Source organism: Zootoca vivipara, chromosome 14 (genome assembly GCF_963506605.1).
Source record: "Zootoca vivipara chromosome 14, rZooViv1.1, whole genome shotgun sequence".
Taxonomy (NCBI): Eukaryota; Metazoa; Chordata; class Lepidosauria; order Squamata; family Lacertidae; genus Zootoca; species Zootoca vivipara.
In genome coordinates this window covers 5053559-5070348 of record NC_083289.1, presented here as the reverse complement: position 1 = coordinate 5070348, position 16790 = coordinate 5053559, and the positions used below count along the sequence as shown (strand labels likewise).

At 39.9% G+C, this 16790-nt stretch overlaps 1 protein-coding gene across 2 annotated transcripts in view; it reads left to right on the top strand.

The window, feature by feature from the left end:
• VPS13C (vacuolar protein sorting 13 homolog C) overlaps positions 1-16790 on the top strand; it is a 116043-nt gene that overhangs the window by 33470 nt on the left and 65783 nt on the right. For both annotated transcript variants that reach the window (XM_060282438.1, XM_060282437.1), the window contains exons 14-31: positions 186-248; positions 953-1088; positions 1437-1531; positions 2870-3012; positions 3969-4161; positions 4282-4396; positions 4859-4995; positions 5346-5469; positions 7021-7138; positions 7388-7517; positions 7726-7804; positions 8320-8462; positions 9750-9903; positions 12722-12798; positions 12924-12983; positions 14007-14160; positions 14261-14377; positions 16193-16296. In XM_060282438.1, the coding sequence (XP_060138421.1) occupies positions 186-248; positions 953-1088; positions 1437-1531; positions 2870-3012; positions 3969-4161; positions 4282-4396; positions 4859-4995; positions 5346-5469; positions 7021-7138; positions 7388-7517; positions 7726-7804; positions 8320-8462; positions 9750-9903; positions 12722-12798; positions 12924-12983; positions 14007-14160; positions 14261-14377; positions 16193-16296 (2142 nt within the window). The remainder of the gene's footprint in view (positions 1-185; positions 249-952; positions 1089-1436; positions 1532-2869; positions 3013-3968; positions 4162-4281; positions 4397-4858; positions 4996-5345; positions 5470-7020; positions 7139-7387; positions 7518-7725; positions 7805-8319; positions 8463-9749; positions 9904-12721; positions 12799-12923; positions 12984-14006; positions 14161-14260; positions 14378-16192; positions 16297-16790) is intronic.

Below are 16790 nucleotides of genomic sequence, written 5' to 3'. Positions count from 1 at the left end.
AAGCAAGTTTGCTGTGAAACAAAAAAGAAAATATGGCTTAATTGAATTAATTAAATGAGACTTAATTAAATGGATGGCACATGACTGGTCCTAATACACACCGATTGATGAGATTTGCTGAAATAGCTGCTAACTGCCCTATTAAAATGTTACATTAAAGTTGCTTTTATGCATTTGTTCCCCAGGATTTAGAAAAAGCTCTAGATGTGTTCAATATTGTTTTAGTAAGACAGCAAGCACAAACTGAGGTAAGCTCTACTTTTTCTTTTTTCATTGCTTCTAAAAGTTAAGAAATGACCACAGTGAGTGTAGGCAGCTCTCCACTTGGTCCGATCTGTCTGCCTGTCAGTTGTTAGGCGGGGAGGCAGAGCAGCCTCAAGAAAGGCCTGCTGCACCTCTGGCTTGTGAGGAGACCCTCCCTGTCCTCTCTGGGCTCTGGGGAGGGTCCCCTTGCAAGCTGGGAGGACTCCCCAGGGTGCTCCCCACGTACACAATTTTTGCTTATGATAGCAGAGCCCCAAAACATAACCCCTGTATAAGTGGGGGTACACTATATCTTTCCCAGATTTTTTTTTTAAAACTGTTCCATTATGCTTTCTGGCTAAAGTGGTGTAACACTTTAGGGAACATCTAGAGAAAGGCTGAGATTTGCTCTCATCAGCACAACTAGGATTCTGTAGTAAGGTGTTCACCTTTGTTCTTCTTGCAGACTCCTATTACTGTACATGTGCCTATTTATGAGTAGTAAAACATCTCCATTTTATCCTTTGCCAAAAATTGTCTTCTGTAAGCGAAAGGATGGCCACTTAAACATGCAATGCTTAAAAAATAAAAAACTAGTTTCTCCTTAAGAGTGATCTCTTGTGCATCCTTTGCTTATTGGCGGTTGCAATGTCACAGTGTATCTAATTTTTGTTTCATGCATTTTTTAAAAAAACTTTCCGGTTTATAGGTTATAAGGTCAGGACAAAAGCTGTTGAGAAAGAAATCAACTGATGGAGAGAAGAAAGGTGGTGGATGGTTTAGTGGATTGTGGGGGAAGAAGGAATCTAAGAAAAAAGATGAAGAAGAACTTTCAGTTCCTGAAAGTAGGTTTGCATCTACAATTAACTGCTGCACTAGATGCTTAGTTTATGTGGATGGCCTGGATTGCACAAATTTTCATACTCCTGACTATAGTGGCTCTTATATTTTCCTTAAATTTGTGGTCTTCATTGTGTCATAATTTCAGTGATGAAGTAATATCAGGATACATCATTAAAAATAGACTTCGTGTCTATTTGTAAAGCAATTCAGGGTTTCTATTCAATAAAATCTCACTAGAAGTTTTAGTGGAATCTTTTCTTCAAATACTGCCAGTGATGTGAAAGTATTGTAAAAATGAGCAAGCACTTGAAATGAGTAGCTAATGACAATATCTCAAACCATTTGTTCAGCTATTGATGATCTCATGACACAAGAAGAGAAGGCGAAGCTTTTCACTGCTATTGGCTATAGTGACAGTTCTCACAATCTATCTTTACCCAAGAAGGTATTTATACTTTTTAATAAATGTGGGAATATTGTGTGTGTGTGTGTGTGTGTGTGTGTGTGTGTGTGTCAGTTGTTTTTCCTCCAAATTATTATTTTCTTCTAAGGGTTTTTTGTTTTTTACATTGGATGAAAATGGATCCAAGAGAAATTGTTGGGTCAAGTTAGTCATATTGATTTGTATGCTGTTGGTGGGTTCTTGTTCTTATTTCGTTGGGCTGTGAATAAAGAAGAGTCATACTGGTGTGAAGGCGTCCTCTTCTGTTTGTCCCCATGCCAGTCTCCCCCCTTCTCACTAATATCTCACATAAAATATAATTGATCTGTAGAAAAGACTCTATAATGCTCATACTTTTGCAAATCAATAAAATCTTTAATAACATTTTTTTAATGGATGCAAGAGAGGCTGAGCACTCCCATGGTTAATAGATAAATTTAACTTTTAAAGTAGTTTGAAGCCGGGTGCTTTGTCACTGGCAAATGGTTCAGGGCCACTGAATGGGAAGTAGGCTAATAGAGTTGAGAGGGACTTTGGGAACTATCTAGTCCATCCCCTTTCTCAATGAAACTGCAGCATCCTTTCATTTGGCCTTTGTTTAAATTCCTCCAGTGAGCTGAAGTATTCTGTTACACTGTCAAAGAGTGCATACTCTCAGTAAGTTTTTTCCTAATGCTTTACTTAAATCTGCTTCCCTGCAATTTCCTCCCATCAGTTTTAGTCCTTGCCTCCTGGAGCAACATGTTCTGCATAACTGCTCTGAAGGCATTTCAAGACCACAATCATGTCTTCCTTTAAGCCTTCTCTTTTCTATGCTAAATATACCTCTCTCCCTCAACCTGTTTTCATAAGACTTTCTAGACCCCTCACCATTCTGGTCACAACCCATACATAGTTAGGCAAAGGCTAGGCCAGATGCTAGAGGCCTAGGCTTAAGCTAAATGTTCTGGGAGAATAATGTAATGGAGATGGTTTCTAAAATGGAGCATTTGCCAATGATAATTTGTTAGACCTGTGCTGATATTTTGAGACATGTGCTTGGTGAAAGACTGGAGTCATCCCACCTTGCAATTTTGTTCATCCCTGACCAAAACTACACATGCATTAGAAGAGTTAGTGCAGTTTGCCATCAAGAAAGTCTTGCTGCATCTTGGAACTCAGCTTGTCCAGCCATTGGAGAAAACTGTGGAGTAATTAATATTTTTCAAGAATCCTTTAAATACTAGTTTTGTCTTAACATTATACTTTGCTGTATATATGTTGATTAAATAGACATTGATGAGTACAGTGGACAATGAAATTTGTGGCTAACTTTCTTTACTGCTTATATCTTCTGTTTAGTATGTTGCCCATGTGGTATCCTTGAAACTCTTAAGCACTTCCTTTACAATTAAAGAAGAAAGAAATGTTCCAGACACTCTTAAAATCCAGATAATTGATTTAAGCACTAAAATATCACAGAGACCAGGAGCACAAGCCCTTAAGTAAGTGTCTGTTGTGGTAGTGGTACATGGTTGATGGCACATAGTAAAACTAATTCAGTCCTTTGGTTGTAAATTGTTTTAACTGATTTTAATACTGCATTTTTACATTGCTGTAACCCAACCTTGGACCTTGTAGTGAAGGGTAATTAGAAATATTAAATTAAATTATCTGTTTCATGTTTCTTTTTTTAAACTAGTGATTTTTTTTGGACAGCGTTTATTAGAGACATGAAACTTCTCAAGTCTAGTACCTGCAATTAAAATGAGTGGTGTGAGGGGTGCTGAAACCCATCTATAACTTGTTAGGATATATCAGGATGACACTACGATGAAACCTAAAAATGGATTCTGTCTCAGTTTATATCTATTCTTTTCAAAGCAGAGACAGATATATGTGCCATGAATTTTGATTCACAGTTAAGTGCATAGGCTTGCCATCCCTCCTGCTTCAGGTGGGCTGTGCATTTTTTCTTTACCTTTTAAAAGGATTAGATGTGTATATTCTCCTCGTTGTGTGTATTCTCATTCTATTTTAAAAGAACAAAAGGAAACAGGACAACCTCTTAAGTTTTTGGGGCAGAGGTGTGGAGGCTCATTGACACCACAAATTTCAGCCAATTAGTGCTGTGCACAGCTGGCTGTAACTGTTAACCAAAATTAGCTTCTTTTGAGCTCAACCCAGAAGAGCAGTTCTATGTCTAAATAGGGCATGGTGGACTAACTGAAAGCGAATGGTTCATATTCTGTTAATCTGTACATACCATTACATTATTCCTTAAACTGATGTTACGTACAGACACACACATTCAGAAAAGTGGTGCTCTGCCAAACTCTTTTCTGATTTTGTTATGCCTTACACCTGATTTGGTATGGCCAAGTCTAGGCCCTGTAATATTCAATAATATTTAACTGCATGTATAAGTTCTGCATTCAGATTGTCAACTTTTAACTTGCAGGGTAGAAGCAAAGCTTGAACACTGGTATGTAACCGGTCTGAGACAGCAGAACATTGTTCCTTCACTTGTGGCTTCCATTGGGGACACAAGATCATCTCTGCTTAATATAGAATTTGAGACAAATCCAGAAGACAGTACTGCAGATCAGAGATTCTTTGTTGAATCACAGCCTGTGGAAATTATATATGATGCAGTGAGTATTGTTCAGTAATGATTAACAATCAGTGTTTCTTTCTCTTGAAGTCCTGTATTTTTTATTCATGTATTTGCAATTCCATTACGAAAACTGCATAAACAAAATTTTCTTTTGCAGAGAACAATAAACGCAATGGTGGAATTCTTCCAGACAAACAAGGGCATGGACCTTGAACGCTTAACAACAGCCACTCTTTCTAAGCTAGAAGAAATTAAAGAGAGGACTGCCACAGGTATCTTTCCAGAAACACGTGTTCTCTTGATTACTGTACAGTCATACCTCGGTTTAAGTACGCTTCAGTTTGAGTACTTTCAGTTTAAGTACTCCGCGGACCCATCTGGAATGGATTAATCCACTTTCCATTACTTTCAATGGGATAGTTCGCTTCAGGTTAAGCACGCTTCAGGTTGAGTACTCCACAGACCGTCTGGAATGGATTAATCCACTTTCCATTACTTTCAGTGGGAAAGTTCGCTTCAGGTTAAGTACAGACTTCAGGAACCAATTGTACTTAAACCGAGGTACCACTGTACATAGGGGGACTACAGAAGACTGACCAAATGACCTTTTGAATGCTGTTTAACAAGCTAAATCTTAGAATCTTTTTAAGACTAGAATGTTTTAAAGCCTGCACCATTTTCTACACTGCACACCAAGATTTTTAAAAATATCTTCATTTTGTTTTGTGTTTTAGGGCTTTCACATATTATTGAAACTCGCAAAGTCCTTGACTTGAGGATTAACCTGAAACCTTCTTATCTTCTGATACCACAGACTGGTTTCCATCATGAAAAACCCAACCTTCTAATTCTGGACTTTGGTACTTTTCAGGTATATAATCCTTAGGTTTCTAAAGATCAAAGCTTAACAGGTCTCTTCATTTAATTAGTTTTAAAATGGAGGAGTAGGTGTTAGTGCATAACCTACATGACCTGAGCCTTGGGGTTTGTGCTCTGTGCCTCTTCCTTTAGAGTTCTGTCATTTTTTTGTGTGAACTCTGATAATTGACTAACCCTGAAGACTGTTTCACTCGTCATTTGTAGTATTTTAAGTTAATGAACCTATATATTTTTTAAAAAATCATTCCATAAATAGTCCGCTGATTAATCTTACTACTATGAAAGATGAAAATGAGGTGTCTAATATGTTCTAAACAATAATGAAAAGTGATTATTCAATAGTTGAACAGCATCAATCAAGGCAACCACCATACCTCAAGTACATCACTGGAAGAGATCATGGATAAAGCATATGACAAGTTTGATGTAGAAATCAAGAATGTGCAACTACTGTTTGGCTTATCAGGTATTAAGTCTGTAAGGAAATGAAAGTTACATGTAAACAGAGTCTTGATTACCGGCTGGTGTTTGGAGCTGAAAACAATGCTTTGAGAATCAAATCCCAAGACAAAATAATTTATATACTGGTGTTAGGAGGAAGAGGTGGCAAATGGTGCCTGCTTCTGCAGAACCTTGCAACTGGCCTAGCCAGAAGTAAACATGGCTGGGCTGGATGTGTTGCAGTGGTGGCTCTGCAGCCTCCATTGTGGCTGTATAAAGTGTGTCTGACAGAGCAGGCGAACAGAGATGGGCAGAGAAGCAGGAACCACAGAGCCTCATTCACAGACAAGGGGAGAACCTGTGCTGTGAGGTACCTGGGTATAAATACGCAGTGGCAAGCCAGAAGGGGAAAGAAAACATTCAGGGAGTTCTGGGAAGTAAGTGTGTGTAAAACGGGGAAGAATGGAAGTCATTAGCTACTTGAAGAAACTGCAGGGATGAGTAGAGCAACCAAACATGCTTAGGAGTAAAGGACTTCAGTGAAGAATTCGGGTTATCTTTCCACGGCATTGTAATTTTTATTTTCCCTTTAGCTCTGTGTACAACAAGCTAAGTGAGCATAGATATCCCTGAGCAGGTGCTCCAGAAGTTTGCTCAGTCAGTCTAGAACAGGAGAGAGTCTCATAAAGTGCTGCAAGACTTGGCTCCTGTCCTGGAAAGCACTTAATCATACACTCCAGGCATGCACTGAATTTTATTTACGGTTTGAGCTAATCATATGGTTAGATTGAAGCATTAAGCAGATTGTTATGTAACATCCACTGGTCACACAATATCGCTATGCTGGAATGAGCAATCAAATATCCAGGGCCGGACCAAGATATTTTGACACCTGAGGCAAACCACAGAACATGCGTGGGTGGGGGAGTCAGGGTTGGGATGGGGCTGAATTTTACAGAACACGTGTAAAACATTTCTGCAACATTAAGGGGGACTCTGAAGGTGAGGGGACTCTGAAGGGGGACTCTGAAGCTCCATTTAACAGACTGAGCCACAGCAACGTGTGGCCGGGCCAGCTAGTGCATGTATAAATAAGAAGAGAATAGGTTAAAGCATCACTAAAATAACAATACATTTTAAAGTTCTGAGAAAATAAACATCTTCACCTGATGTGGAATGATAGTAATCTTGACAGCAGAATGTCATTAGCTTCAGTTATGCTTCCCAGATTTAACTTGAGTTTGGTGCTTCTTAATAGCAACTGTGATGTTACAGCTTTTAGAGAAGTAGCCATGTTAGTCTGTTGCAGTAGAAACAAAGTATTGTGGCCCCTTAAAGATTACCAAATACTCTTTAAGGGAGCAACAAGATGGTTATGGTAGAATTGTTGAACTTTTCATAGTGCATCTAGTGTATTGGCATTTCTGCTATTGATCAGCTGCTCAAGACTAGTGCTTCTTTCTACCATAGTTATCTCTGGATTTACATATTTAAGAACATAACTTTTGAATTAGAAATGTATATTTTCTCTCATAATACAGTTACTAAGACATGCAAATTATTAATTGTTCTTCAGGAGAAGATTGGAAAAAGGCTCGATTTGAGCATCCCTCACCTCTGCACATATTGCGTCCCATGGACATACACATACAGCTTGCCAAATCAATGGTGGAGAAGGATGCCAGAATGGCTAAGTAATGTATCACAATTTAATTGGTTGTAATTATGGATTTCATGTGTTTCTTGGAAAAATGAACTGTAGTAAGCAAATTGTTCTGAAATTCACTTGTTTGGTGTTTCGGTACTTTCTTTTTCCCCTGTAGATTTATTTCACTTTTGTATCAGTTGGTTAATAAAATTGATTGTTGGTAGTCTAGTTTTGTTACATGCCTTGTATGTAACATCAAACACTTTTAATGCCATCCTTTTAAAAATATCCTTAGGTTCAAAGTATCAGGAGAGCTTCCCCTGCTTCACTTGAGGATTTCTGATCAGAAGATCAAAGGTGTCTTTGAACTCATTGATAGCATTACGCTCCCACAGAAGCCAGCTGTTTCAGCTTCGAGTGCAAAAGTAAATACATAATATTCATCATATGGGGAGAGATCAAAAACACATGCTACAGATTGAAAATATGATCGATACGAAGACAAGTAAAAACTCTTATTCAGAATAGAGAGAGGTGCAATGTTGCATTTTCTAAAATGAGGGCATTTTAGAAAAATGCAAACAATGAAATTAGAACCACAGCTCATTCTCTGTATCTTGCAATCTTATTTAGGTATCCACCATTCCTGCTATTGCTGATAGACAAAAAGATTTTCTTGGCACATCCCTATTGCTGGAAGGAGTAGGATCAGGTAAAAAATGAAATATGATGCTGATTGTAGCTGAATAGATCACCAACATGTAGTGATTTTATTGCCTCTCAATTTGGTGCTCTCATGCTGTTACTGACGGGATGATCCATGATTATTCAAATCATGATGAGATGCTAACAGTTTAACAGGTTAAGTGACAATGGCAGTTTTTCCATGAATGCCATAACTTGTGGAGTCAGGTTTACAATATGGAAATGAAAGATACATTTAACAATGTAGTAGAATGATAGGGAAGCTTTGGTGAGCCATGCTTTAATCAAATGCTTTGAATTTGAGCATATTCAGAATAATTTAAAGGTGATTCTTTTGACTTGGATTAGGGCTTTTAGTTAACATCATTAAAAATATGAAACAGGTTAGAAAGAGAGAGCTCTTGGTAACAAAAAGAAGAAGAAGTGATCAGGTTGTTTCTGTTTACTGACATATTTGATGCTTTTATGTAGTCTTTTCCTACTCACATAACTTTTTTTTAAAAAATCTCATTTGTTCCTTAGAATCTGATGATGAGTATTTTGATGCTGCTGACTCTACTATATCTGGAGAAAGAACTTCCCCCAAGAGAAAGGAAATAAAGACTGAGCTTGTGACTGTTCAAGAAGAGCTCACAAATCTTCAATTGAAGTTTGAAATTAGGGAGGCAAGTGTTCCCCCCCCCCCGGAAGAATAATTCAAATGATAAAAGTTGAATAACATATTTCCAAAACAAATGGGCTGCTGCAGTTGGCATTGACATCTCTTGTTGAAATGGAGCATGGGCATTATGCTATAACCAACCTGACTTCATCTGATATTGGTGGAGAGTTGGCAGTGGTACACAGCCTGATCAATTAAAGCAGAATTACTGCATCAACTGCAGGCTTCCCTGCAGGGCATAGCTATCCTTAGTGTTCCCTTTCAACTGAAAAAGTTAAACTGGGAAGGAGGTAGAAAGTTGTTTCCTCCCCACTCCTGTTTTGATGTAGCATTTAAACCTGATTCGCACATACACAGTCTCCTCTGCTCATAATACCCAGTCAATAGCTACGGTATCAGCTGCACTTAATCAAGTGTTTGATCATGGGTTCTGAATGCATATGAACAATTTAATGTTAACATCAAATGTATAGTGAGTGTGCTGGGTGGGTCTAAAAGCAGCACAATTCCACTAGGTATCTTAGTTTGGTGGTGGTGGTAGTGTTTTTCTATCTTTTATTTTAAACTGCCTTGGAATATGTAGCATGATGAGCAATTAGTAAATTTCCTAAATAAATAAAATAGTTTATTCAGTTCATTGAATGTATGAATAGTCTCTTATACAGTGCTGTGATAACCTAATCTGTTGGACTAGTATCAAAGTTGCTTTTCAACACTGTAATTGTCGCTCAGTTAAAGATGAAGGGCCATAGTTCAGTGGTAGAGCATCTGTCTTGCATGTGAAAGGTCCCAAATTCAATCCCCAGCATCTCCAGGTAGGGCTGAGAGAAACCCTTGCCTGAAGCCTTGGAGAGCTGCTGCCAGTCAGTGTAGACAATACTGAGCAAGATCTACTAGTGATCTGAATTGGTATAAGGCGGCTTCCTATGTTCCTATGACTCAGCATAATAGTGAACATGACTCCTCAAAGTTCTATTGAATTCAGTGGGACTTGCTCACAGGTAAAGTAGGGTCAGGATTCTAGCCTTGGTGAATTTATTATATCAACTTGGCAGATGAATAAAAACATTCCCCCCTGAATTTCCTTTTTAAAAAATGAGGTGTTTACACGCACCATGTTAGAAGAGGCATTCTTCCCATTCTCATGTACAGCCTCTTCTAGGATGGCACCAGTCACTTGTCTTTGTAAGTAGTTGTTTTCTCCCCTTATATGGTATTGAAGAAATGTAGGTAGGGACAACACTGGGTTTGAAAGAAGTTATATAATACTTATACCTGATGCTTTACTTAGGTGGTTTTGGAACTCACTAAGCAACTACAGAGAGAAGAAACAATCCTTGTATTTAATGTGAAGCAGCTTGGAATGGAAGCAACTGACAAAACTTATCACTTGAGAGCTGTATCTTATTTGAGGAAAATTAGCCTGGAATATCATGAAATTCAAGGTAGCTTAATAGATAAAATAAGGATGTGTGTATTTGTGTGATAGAACGTACTGATTTATTGCTGTTATTGTCCTAATTGCTTATAATGTTTTAAATTGTTTTTAACTGCTTTTTAACTTGTGTATTTTGTTATTTTTTAAAATTTAAGGGATGTAAGGACCCAGGTGGCGCTGTGGGTTAAAGCACAGAGTCTAGGGCTTGCTGATCAGAAGGTCGGCGGTTCGAATCCCTGCAACGGGGTGAGCTCCCGTTGCTCGGTCCCAGCGCCTGCCAACCTAGCAGTTCGAAAGCACATCAAAGTGCAAGTAGATAAATAGGGACCGCTCCGGCGGGAAGGTAAACGGCGTTTCCGTGCGCTGCTCTGGTTCGCCAGAAGCAGCTTTGTCATGCTGGCCACATGACCCGGAAGCTGTCTGCGGACAAACGCCGGCTCCCTCGGCCTATAGAGCGAGATGAGCGCTGCAACCCCAGAGTCGGACACGACTGGACCTGATGGTCAGGGGCCCCTTTACCTTTACCTTTAAGATGTGCCTTGGATGAGAGGAGTTGGGAAGAACAGGGGTGGCTCCAACTGCACCCATTCTAAGACAAGGTTCTTGAGCAGGTGGTTGCAGACCAGATCCAGGCACTTTTTAGAATAAACTGATTTTCCAGATCCATTTCAATCAGGGCTTAAACAGTGGTGTTGGCACAGAAACTGCTTTGGCCGCCCTGTCAGGAGAGAGACAAGGGAAATATGCCCCTTTTAATTCTCTTCAGCCTCTCAGTAGTTTTTGATACCATGAACCATAGTATTCCTTCTGGAGCAGCTGTCTGAGTTGGGGCTGGGTGGCACTGCTTTTACAGTGGTTCTGGTCTTACTTGGGTGGATGTTTCCAGAGGGTGTTACTTGAGGAGCATACTTCAGCCCTGTAGAACCTTCAGTGTGCGGTTCCCTACCTAACATATACATAAAACCACTGAGTGAGATTATCTAGAGCAGTGGTTCCCAACAGGTGGTCCGCGAACCCCCAGGGGTCCGCGAGCTATGCCAGAGGGGTCCGCAAGATGCTATTAGAATAAAAAATATATTAAATATATTTCGTATGATAACAGATTTTTTGTTTTGGCCGCTTCCTGCATGAGCAGAGTCTAGCGCAAAACTAGAATTAGATAGAGGCAGTAGTTCTGCTGTATGCCATTAGGTGGCGCTTTACAAACACTACTGTTTTGCAAAGAGGCAGCGCGCGCATTCTACTAACGCTCACCTCCCCAAGATGCTTTGCGCACGTCGGCTTCATTTGTGCGCTACTGCACAGGTACCCTGTCTTCTCCATTCCCCTCCCTCCTCCCTGGCGCGCGCTGCCTCTTTGCAAAACAGTAGTGTGTGTAAACAAAGCGTTGTTTTTCGCGGAAGCTACAGTTCGCGTAGTTAAAAATGGACCGTTGGTTAAAAAGTGGTTCGTTAAAACAACAAAGGCCTACAGATGAAGAGGAAGATAATGCATTTGATGTTCAAGCAAGTAAGTCAGTGACTCTCGAACCGATCTTGTCAGTGTCCATTGAACCTAAATTGTCGGCGTCCCTTGAACCTAACCCTTCCAAGATCAGTGTTAAGCTTACTGGAAAAATTAGATTAGGAATTAGATTTAGGATTAGGAATTAATGGGGGTCCTTGTCACAATAGCGGCTCGATGAGGGGTCCTCGAGAAAATTTTGTTGGGAACCCCTGATCTAGAGTTTCAGAGTATGTTGTCAGCAGTATGCCAATGACAGCTCTACTTCTGCTTTACATCTGCAAGTTTGGCAGTGGATGTGCTGGACCGTTGTCTTGCCTCGGTAATGGACTGAAAGAGAGCCAACAAAAGAAGCTCAGTCAGGCATGTACATAAATTGGGGGTACTTTTGGATCCTTTGCTGTTGCTTGAGGCTCTGGTGCCCTTGGTGGTTCAGACTGCCTTCCATCAGCTTTGGCTGGTGGCCCAGCTGCACCCTTATCTGGACAGGGATAGCCTAAGGTCTGTTGTTACAACATGTTATACATAGGGCTGTCTCTGAAGGTGGTTCGGAAACTTTGGTGGCTAGGTAGCTCACTGGAGCAAGCCAGTTTGAGCATACTACACCAATCCTGGCCCAACTACAGTGCTTACTAATTAGTTTCCAGGCCTAATTCAAAGTGCTGGTTTTGACCTATAAAGCCTTAAATGGCTCAGGATTGCAATACCTCAAGGACCATATACCCTTCCCCACCATATGAACTGACCTGGACTCTGTAATCACCATCTGAGGCTCTTCGCATGCCTCATGCACAAGAGGTATGGAAGGTGGCAACATGAGAATGAGCCTTTTTTGTGGCTCCCTGCTTGTGGAATGCTCTCCCCAGGGAGCCTTGCTTAGCACTTTTATTACATATCTTTGGGTGCCAGGTGAAAACATTTCTCCGTAACCAGTCCTTTGGCTGATTAGCAATTTATTCCTGGTGTCATGCAGGCACTGGGGTGGGTTATTCCTGCATGACACCCTCATAAATCTACACTCCAAGTAAGTACCAATCGTACTTTCTACTTGTAATTTGAATTTCTTTGGAAGTGACTTTTGTCTTTTGTGACTCCTATTTAAAAGTGTTTGGACCACAGTTCTAGAAAATGCTGTGTCCGATACCTGTTGTAGATTTTAAAGCTGATGCCAATTTTTGTGAATAACTTCCTAAATGAAAGTATCGGAAGAAGTGTGCATGCACATGAAAGCTCATACCAATGACAAACTTAGTTGTTCTCTAAGGTGCTACTGGAAGGATTTTTTTTAATTTCTTAAATGAAGTTTTATGTTGTGTTTGCAGGTAAAAAACAGCAATTTCATTTAATTAGCTCTTCAGATAAACCTGGGTTAGATCTCCTGAAAGTAGAATACATCAAGGTAAGGTTTTTCGGTTTTTTAATAACTCTTTCTTTAAAGCTGAGTAAATATAAAATTGTAACCTGAATGTATGTGGATGGCGTTTAGTTTAGTCTCTTAACTATCACATTTGATATTTCCTTTAGGCCAATCAAAATGGTCCAAGATTTCAGAAAGTTTTTGATAACACTGAACAAACAGTTCGGGTAAGCAAAATCTAGGACAAAATCTAGTACTGGCCTGAATCAACTGGCCTGAATCATGATTCTTTAGGTTGCTCTGTAGCACATCATTTTGGGGTGGGGTGGGGGCAGGTGTGTGTGAGGGTCATGGTATGGATAGGAGTTTGATTGTTGCATTTCTTAAATTTGTAATATTGTCACTTTTGTCTCATTCTCCCTATGGGTTGCTTCCTCCTAGCTTTATGATACACACACACACACACACACACACACACACACACACACAGTGGTACCTTGACTTCCGAATGCCTCGACTTCTGAAGGTTTCGACTTACGAAGTCGGCAAACCCGGAAGTATTTTCGCCGCGCGTGTGGGCTGTGCATGCGCAAAGTGCAAAATCGTGCTTCGCGCATGCGCAAAATGGATGCTTCAACATCCAAATGTTTCAACTTACGAAGAGCGCCATAGAACGGATTGCCTTCGTAAGTCGAGGTACCACTCTATTTAAATAAATGCTGTTACAGTTTCATTAACTTGCTAATATGAGCCGTCTGCCAAGAGCTAACTTTGAAATTATGATGGGACCCATGGTTGTTCATGCCCCAGATAGATCTGCATCTGAAGATGAGGCTGTCCTATCTCATGTGGCAATGTGTGCTGTGCCTTTCCAAAACATTGTGCCCGAATAAGAAATTAAATATAATATAAAGGCTTTCACATATAAAGGCTGCTAATTTTTAGAAGTCCACGGTTTACCCTTCTGGCCAATCAGTGTTTTGGACTGGAGATTAGCACAGGTAATTCATATGCCCATCACTAACCAAGGTGTACTTCATGGTACTGCTGTTACTGTTTGGCTTGCATTTCCCCCAAATATTTCCAACTAGTTAACCGGAAAAAACCACCCTAAACATATTAATGATTTCTTCATTCATATAAGGCTTCCATATGACAGACAAGTGACAGAATGTAATCTATTACAGTAACCACATACTATGTGAATAAGAAACTTCCACCATCTCTGACTCTTCTCCCTCCCCAACTAGGTGTCTTTCTCATCATTAAACCTGCTGCTGCACACGCAGGCCCTTCTCGCATCTCTCAATTATCTCATGGCTGTTGTCCCGTCAAGGGGTCAGAGTACAGGGTCACTGCAGATGCAGGAAGGCAAACAGAACAAAGAGGCTAGTTTGAAGAAAGGTATGGTGAATTTCTCATTTCAGCGTAGCTTATCCGAAATACTGCATGAATTGGCTCACATCTCAGCAAAAAATCCATTGTACAAATCTCTTCCTCACAGTGATAAAACCATACAAAGAAAAGGATGTGTTTGATTTCAAAGTGTTTGCCAAGTTGGATGCCTTCTGTTTAAACATTTGTGATGCGAAGAACAATATTGCTGAAATCAAAATTCAAGGTAAGGGGTGTGGGGGGGGGGACAGGGACGGGGACCTTTTAAGAACTTGTATCCAAAACTTGTATCAAAACTTGTAATATAGCTGAAGACTTTGATTTAATTTCTTTGAGGATTCATGGCCAATTTCTTATGTTCATATTTTTGGTTCACAATGTGTAATAAATAAATAAATGCACAACTTTAAAAAGCTGGAAAGAAATATAATTTTGAAAGGTTTGAAATTGTGAGAAAGACCCCACTGTCTAATTATAGATATTAAAAACTAGTTGAAATGTAAGGGTTAATGAAATGTAAGGGTTAATGGTTTCCATTCTTAGGCTTTGAAGAGGCAGTTCCCTAGTTGTGAGGGAATGCTTTGTGAATGCCCTTTCTTTCTGAATCTCATGCATAGGTATTATCATTAAGAACATGGCTGTCTTGTGACCAATTTTTTGCTGTATAGCTCAAAGGAGTCCAGGCTTTTTTGTATCACAAGCTTCAAATGATCTCTTCTTTGGCGATCACTCGTGGCCAAGTAAGATTGTCTTCCATGAACACGGTCTTAACAGTGAGTCTGTAAGTGACTGTGGAGGCTAATTCTGGATCCACACGTCCTTCCACAGTGGGGACATAGATTTCCAGGCGGGAGTTGATTACATTGAGGGTTTGCCAAATGTAGCTTCCTCCTAGCTCGTTTCTCCTTTTCGCCCTGAGTTTGTGCTTTTTCAAAGTCCATAACACCTTTGATAAAGGGTGTTCTCTAATTGGAGTGCCTGCAGGCCAGTGTTTCCCAGTTATCAGTGCTTATATTACATTTTTAAAGATTTGCCTTGAGAGCGTCTTTAAACTTACTTTGTTGTCCACCGGTATTTCGCTTTCCATTCTTGAGTTGGGAATAGAGTGGTTGCTTTGGAAGAGGCTAATCAGGCATCCGAATAACATGACCAGTCCAATGAAGTTGATGCTGAGGAAGCATTGTTTCAACACTGGTAATCTTTGCTTTTTCCAGTACACTGACATTAGTTCACCTGTGTACCAATGTATACCTTTTTGGAGACACAATTTATGGAATCTTTCGAGGAGTTGGAGATGGCATTTATAAGTGGTCCATGTTTCACAAGTGTACAGTAAAGTTGATAGTACAATCGCTTTGTAAACAAGCATTTTGGTTTCCTTGTGAATGTCCTGGCCCTCAAACACTCTGTGCTTCAATCAGGAGAAAGCTGGGCTTGAAATCTCACGTGATGCTGGATTTCAGCATCAATGTTTGCCCTTGTGAAAAGATAACTGCCCAGGTAGGAAAAGTGATTGACACTTTCCAATGATATACCATTAAGTTGGATTTGTGGTGCTGCAGAGGGGTTGCTTTGTGCTTGTTGGTGCAGCACTTTGGTTTTCTTTGTTATTGAGTGATAGGCCAAGTTTTCCATAAGTGTCTGCAAAGATATTTAGGATGGTTTGGAGGTCATCCTCTGAGTGTGCATACACTATGTTGTCATCAGCATACTGAAGCTCTATGATGGAAGTTATGGTAACCTTTTTGCTTTCAGCCTACTCAGATTAAAGAGCTTTCCATCTATTTGATGTATTATTTCTTCCCTGGTGGGGAGTTTTCCTTCAACAATGTGTAGGATCATGGCGATGAAGATAATAGAGTAGGGACGATAACACATCCCTGTTTAACACCTGATCCCACTGTGAATGGTTCACTTTGAGAGCCGTATCTGAGATTGTTGCATCATGACTTGCATTTATCAGCCATAGTTTTTTTTTTTTAAAGCCTTCATTTGCTTACTATGGAGTTTGAAATTGCATGTACCAATTCTTCTCTCTCAGGTCTTGATTCATCTTTGTTTCTTCAGTCCAGTCAAACCATTCTCTTTGCACGGCTGAAAGATATAATTGTTACTGATGTTGATTCAAGGACAATTCATAAAAAGGTATAATATACTAAAATTGAATGTTGTCATATAATTGTGTTTCACTAGGACTGATTTTTTTTTTTTAAAGATTCAGTGCGCTGAATTACAAGCTGCAAAACTGGGTAGAAAAAATGCTTAGGTTCCAGTGGACAGGTTTGCAGAATAAATGACTACTTGGTTAGGAATCAGTTTCTACCCATGGGAGCTGTTAGGGAGGAACTGAGCACTTCTTAGTGGCTCACATGATGGATGCAAGTGTGGTTTGTGAGGCTGGCTGCAGAGGAGGAAGCATTCCATGCCCTGCATTGGGATGGAAAGCTGTTGGGCAGGGGGAGACTGAAGCAAGATTTTCTTCTTCCCATGGAAGCCAGTTTTACAAAGTCTTTGTGGGATTGATAAGGCAAGAGGCATCATGGATGTTTTGTATATCCTGAAGCATCTCAAATGTTTACTTTTTATTTTGGGAAGACAGGGATAACCATCGTCTAGTCAAGAGATGGGGAATGAATAAA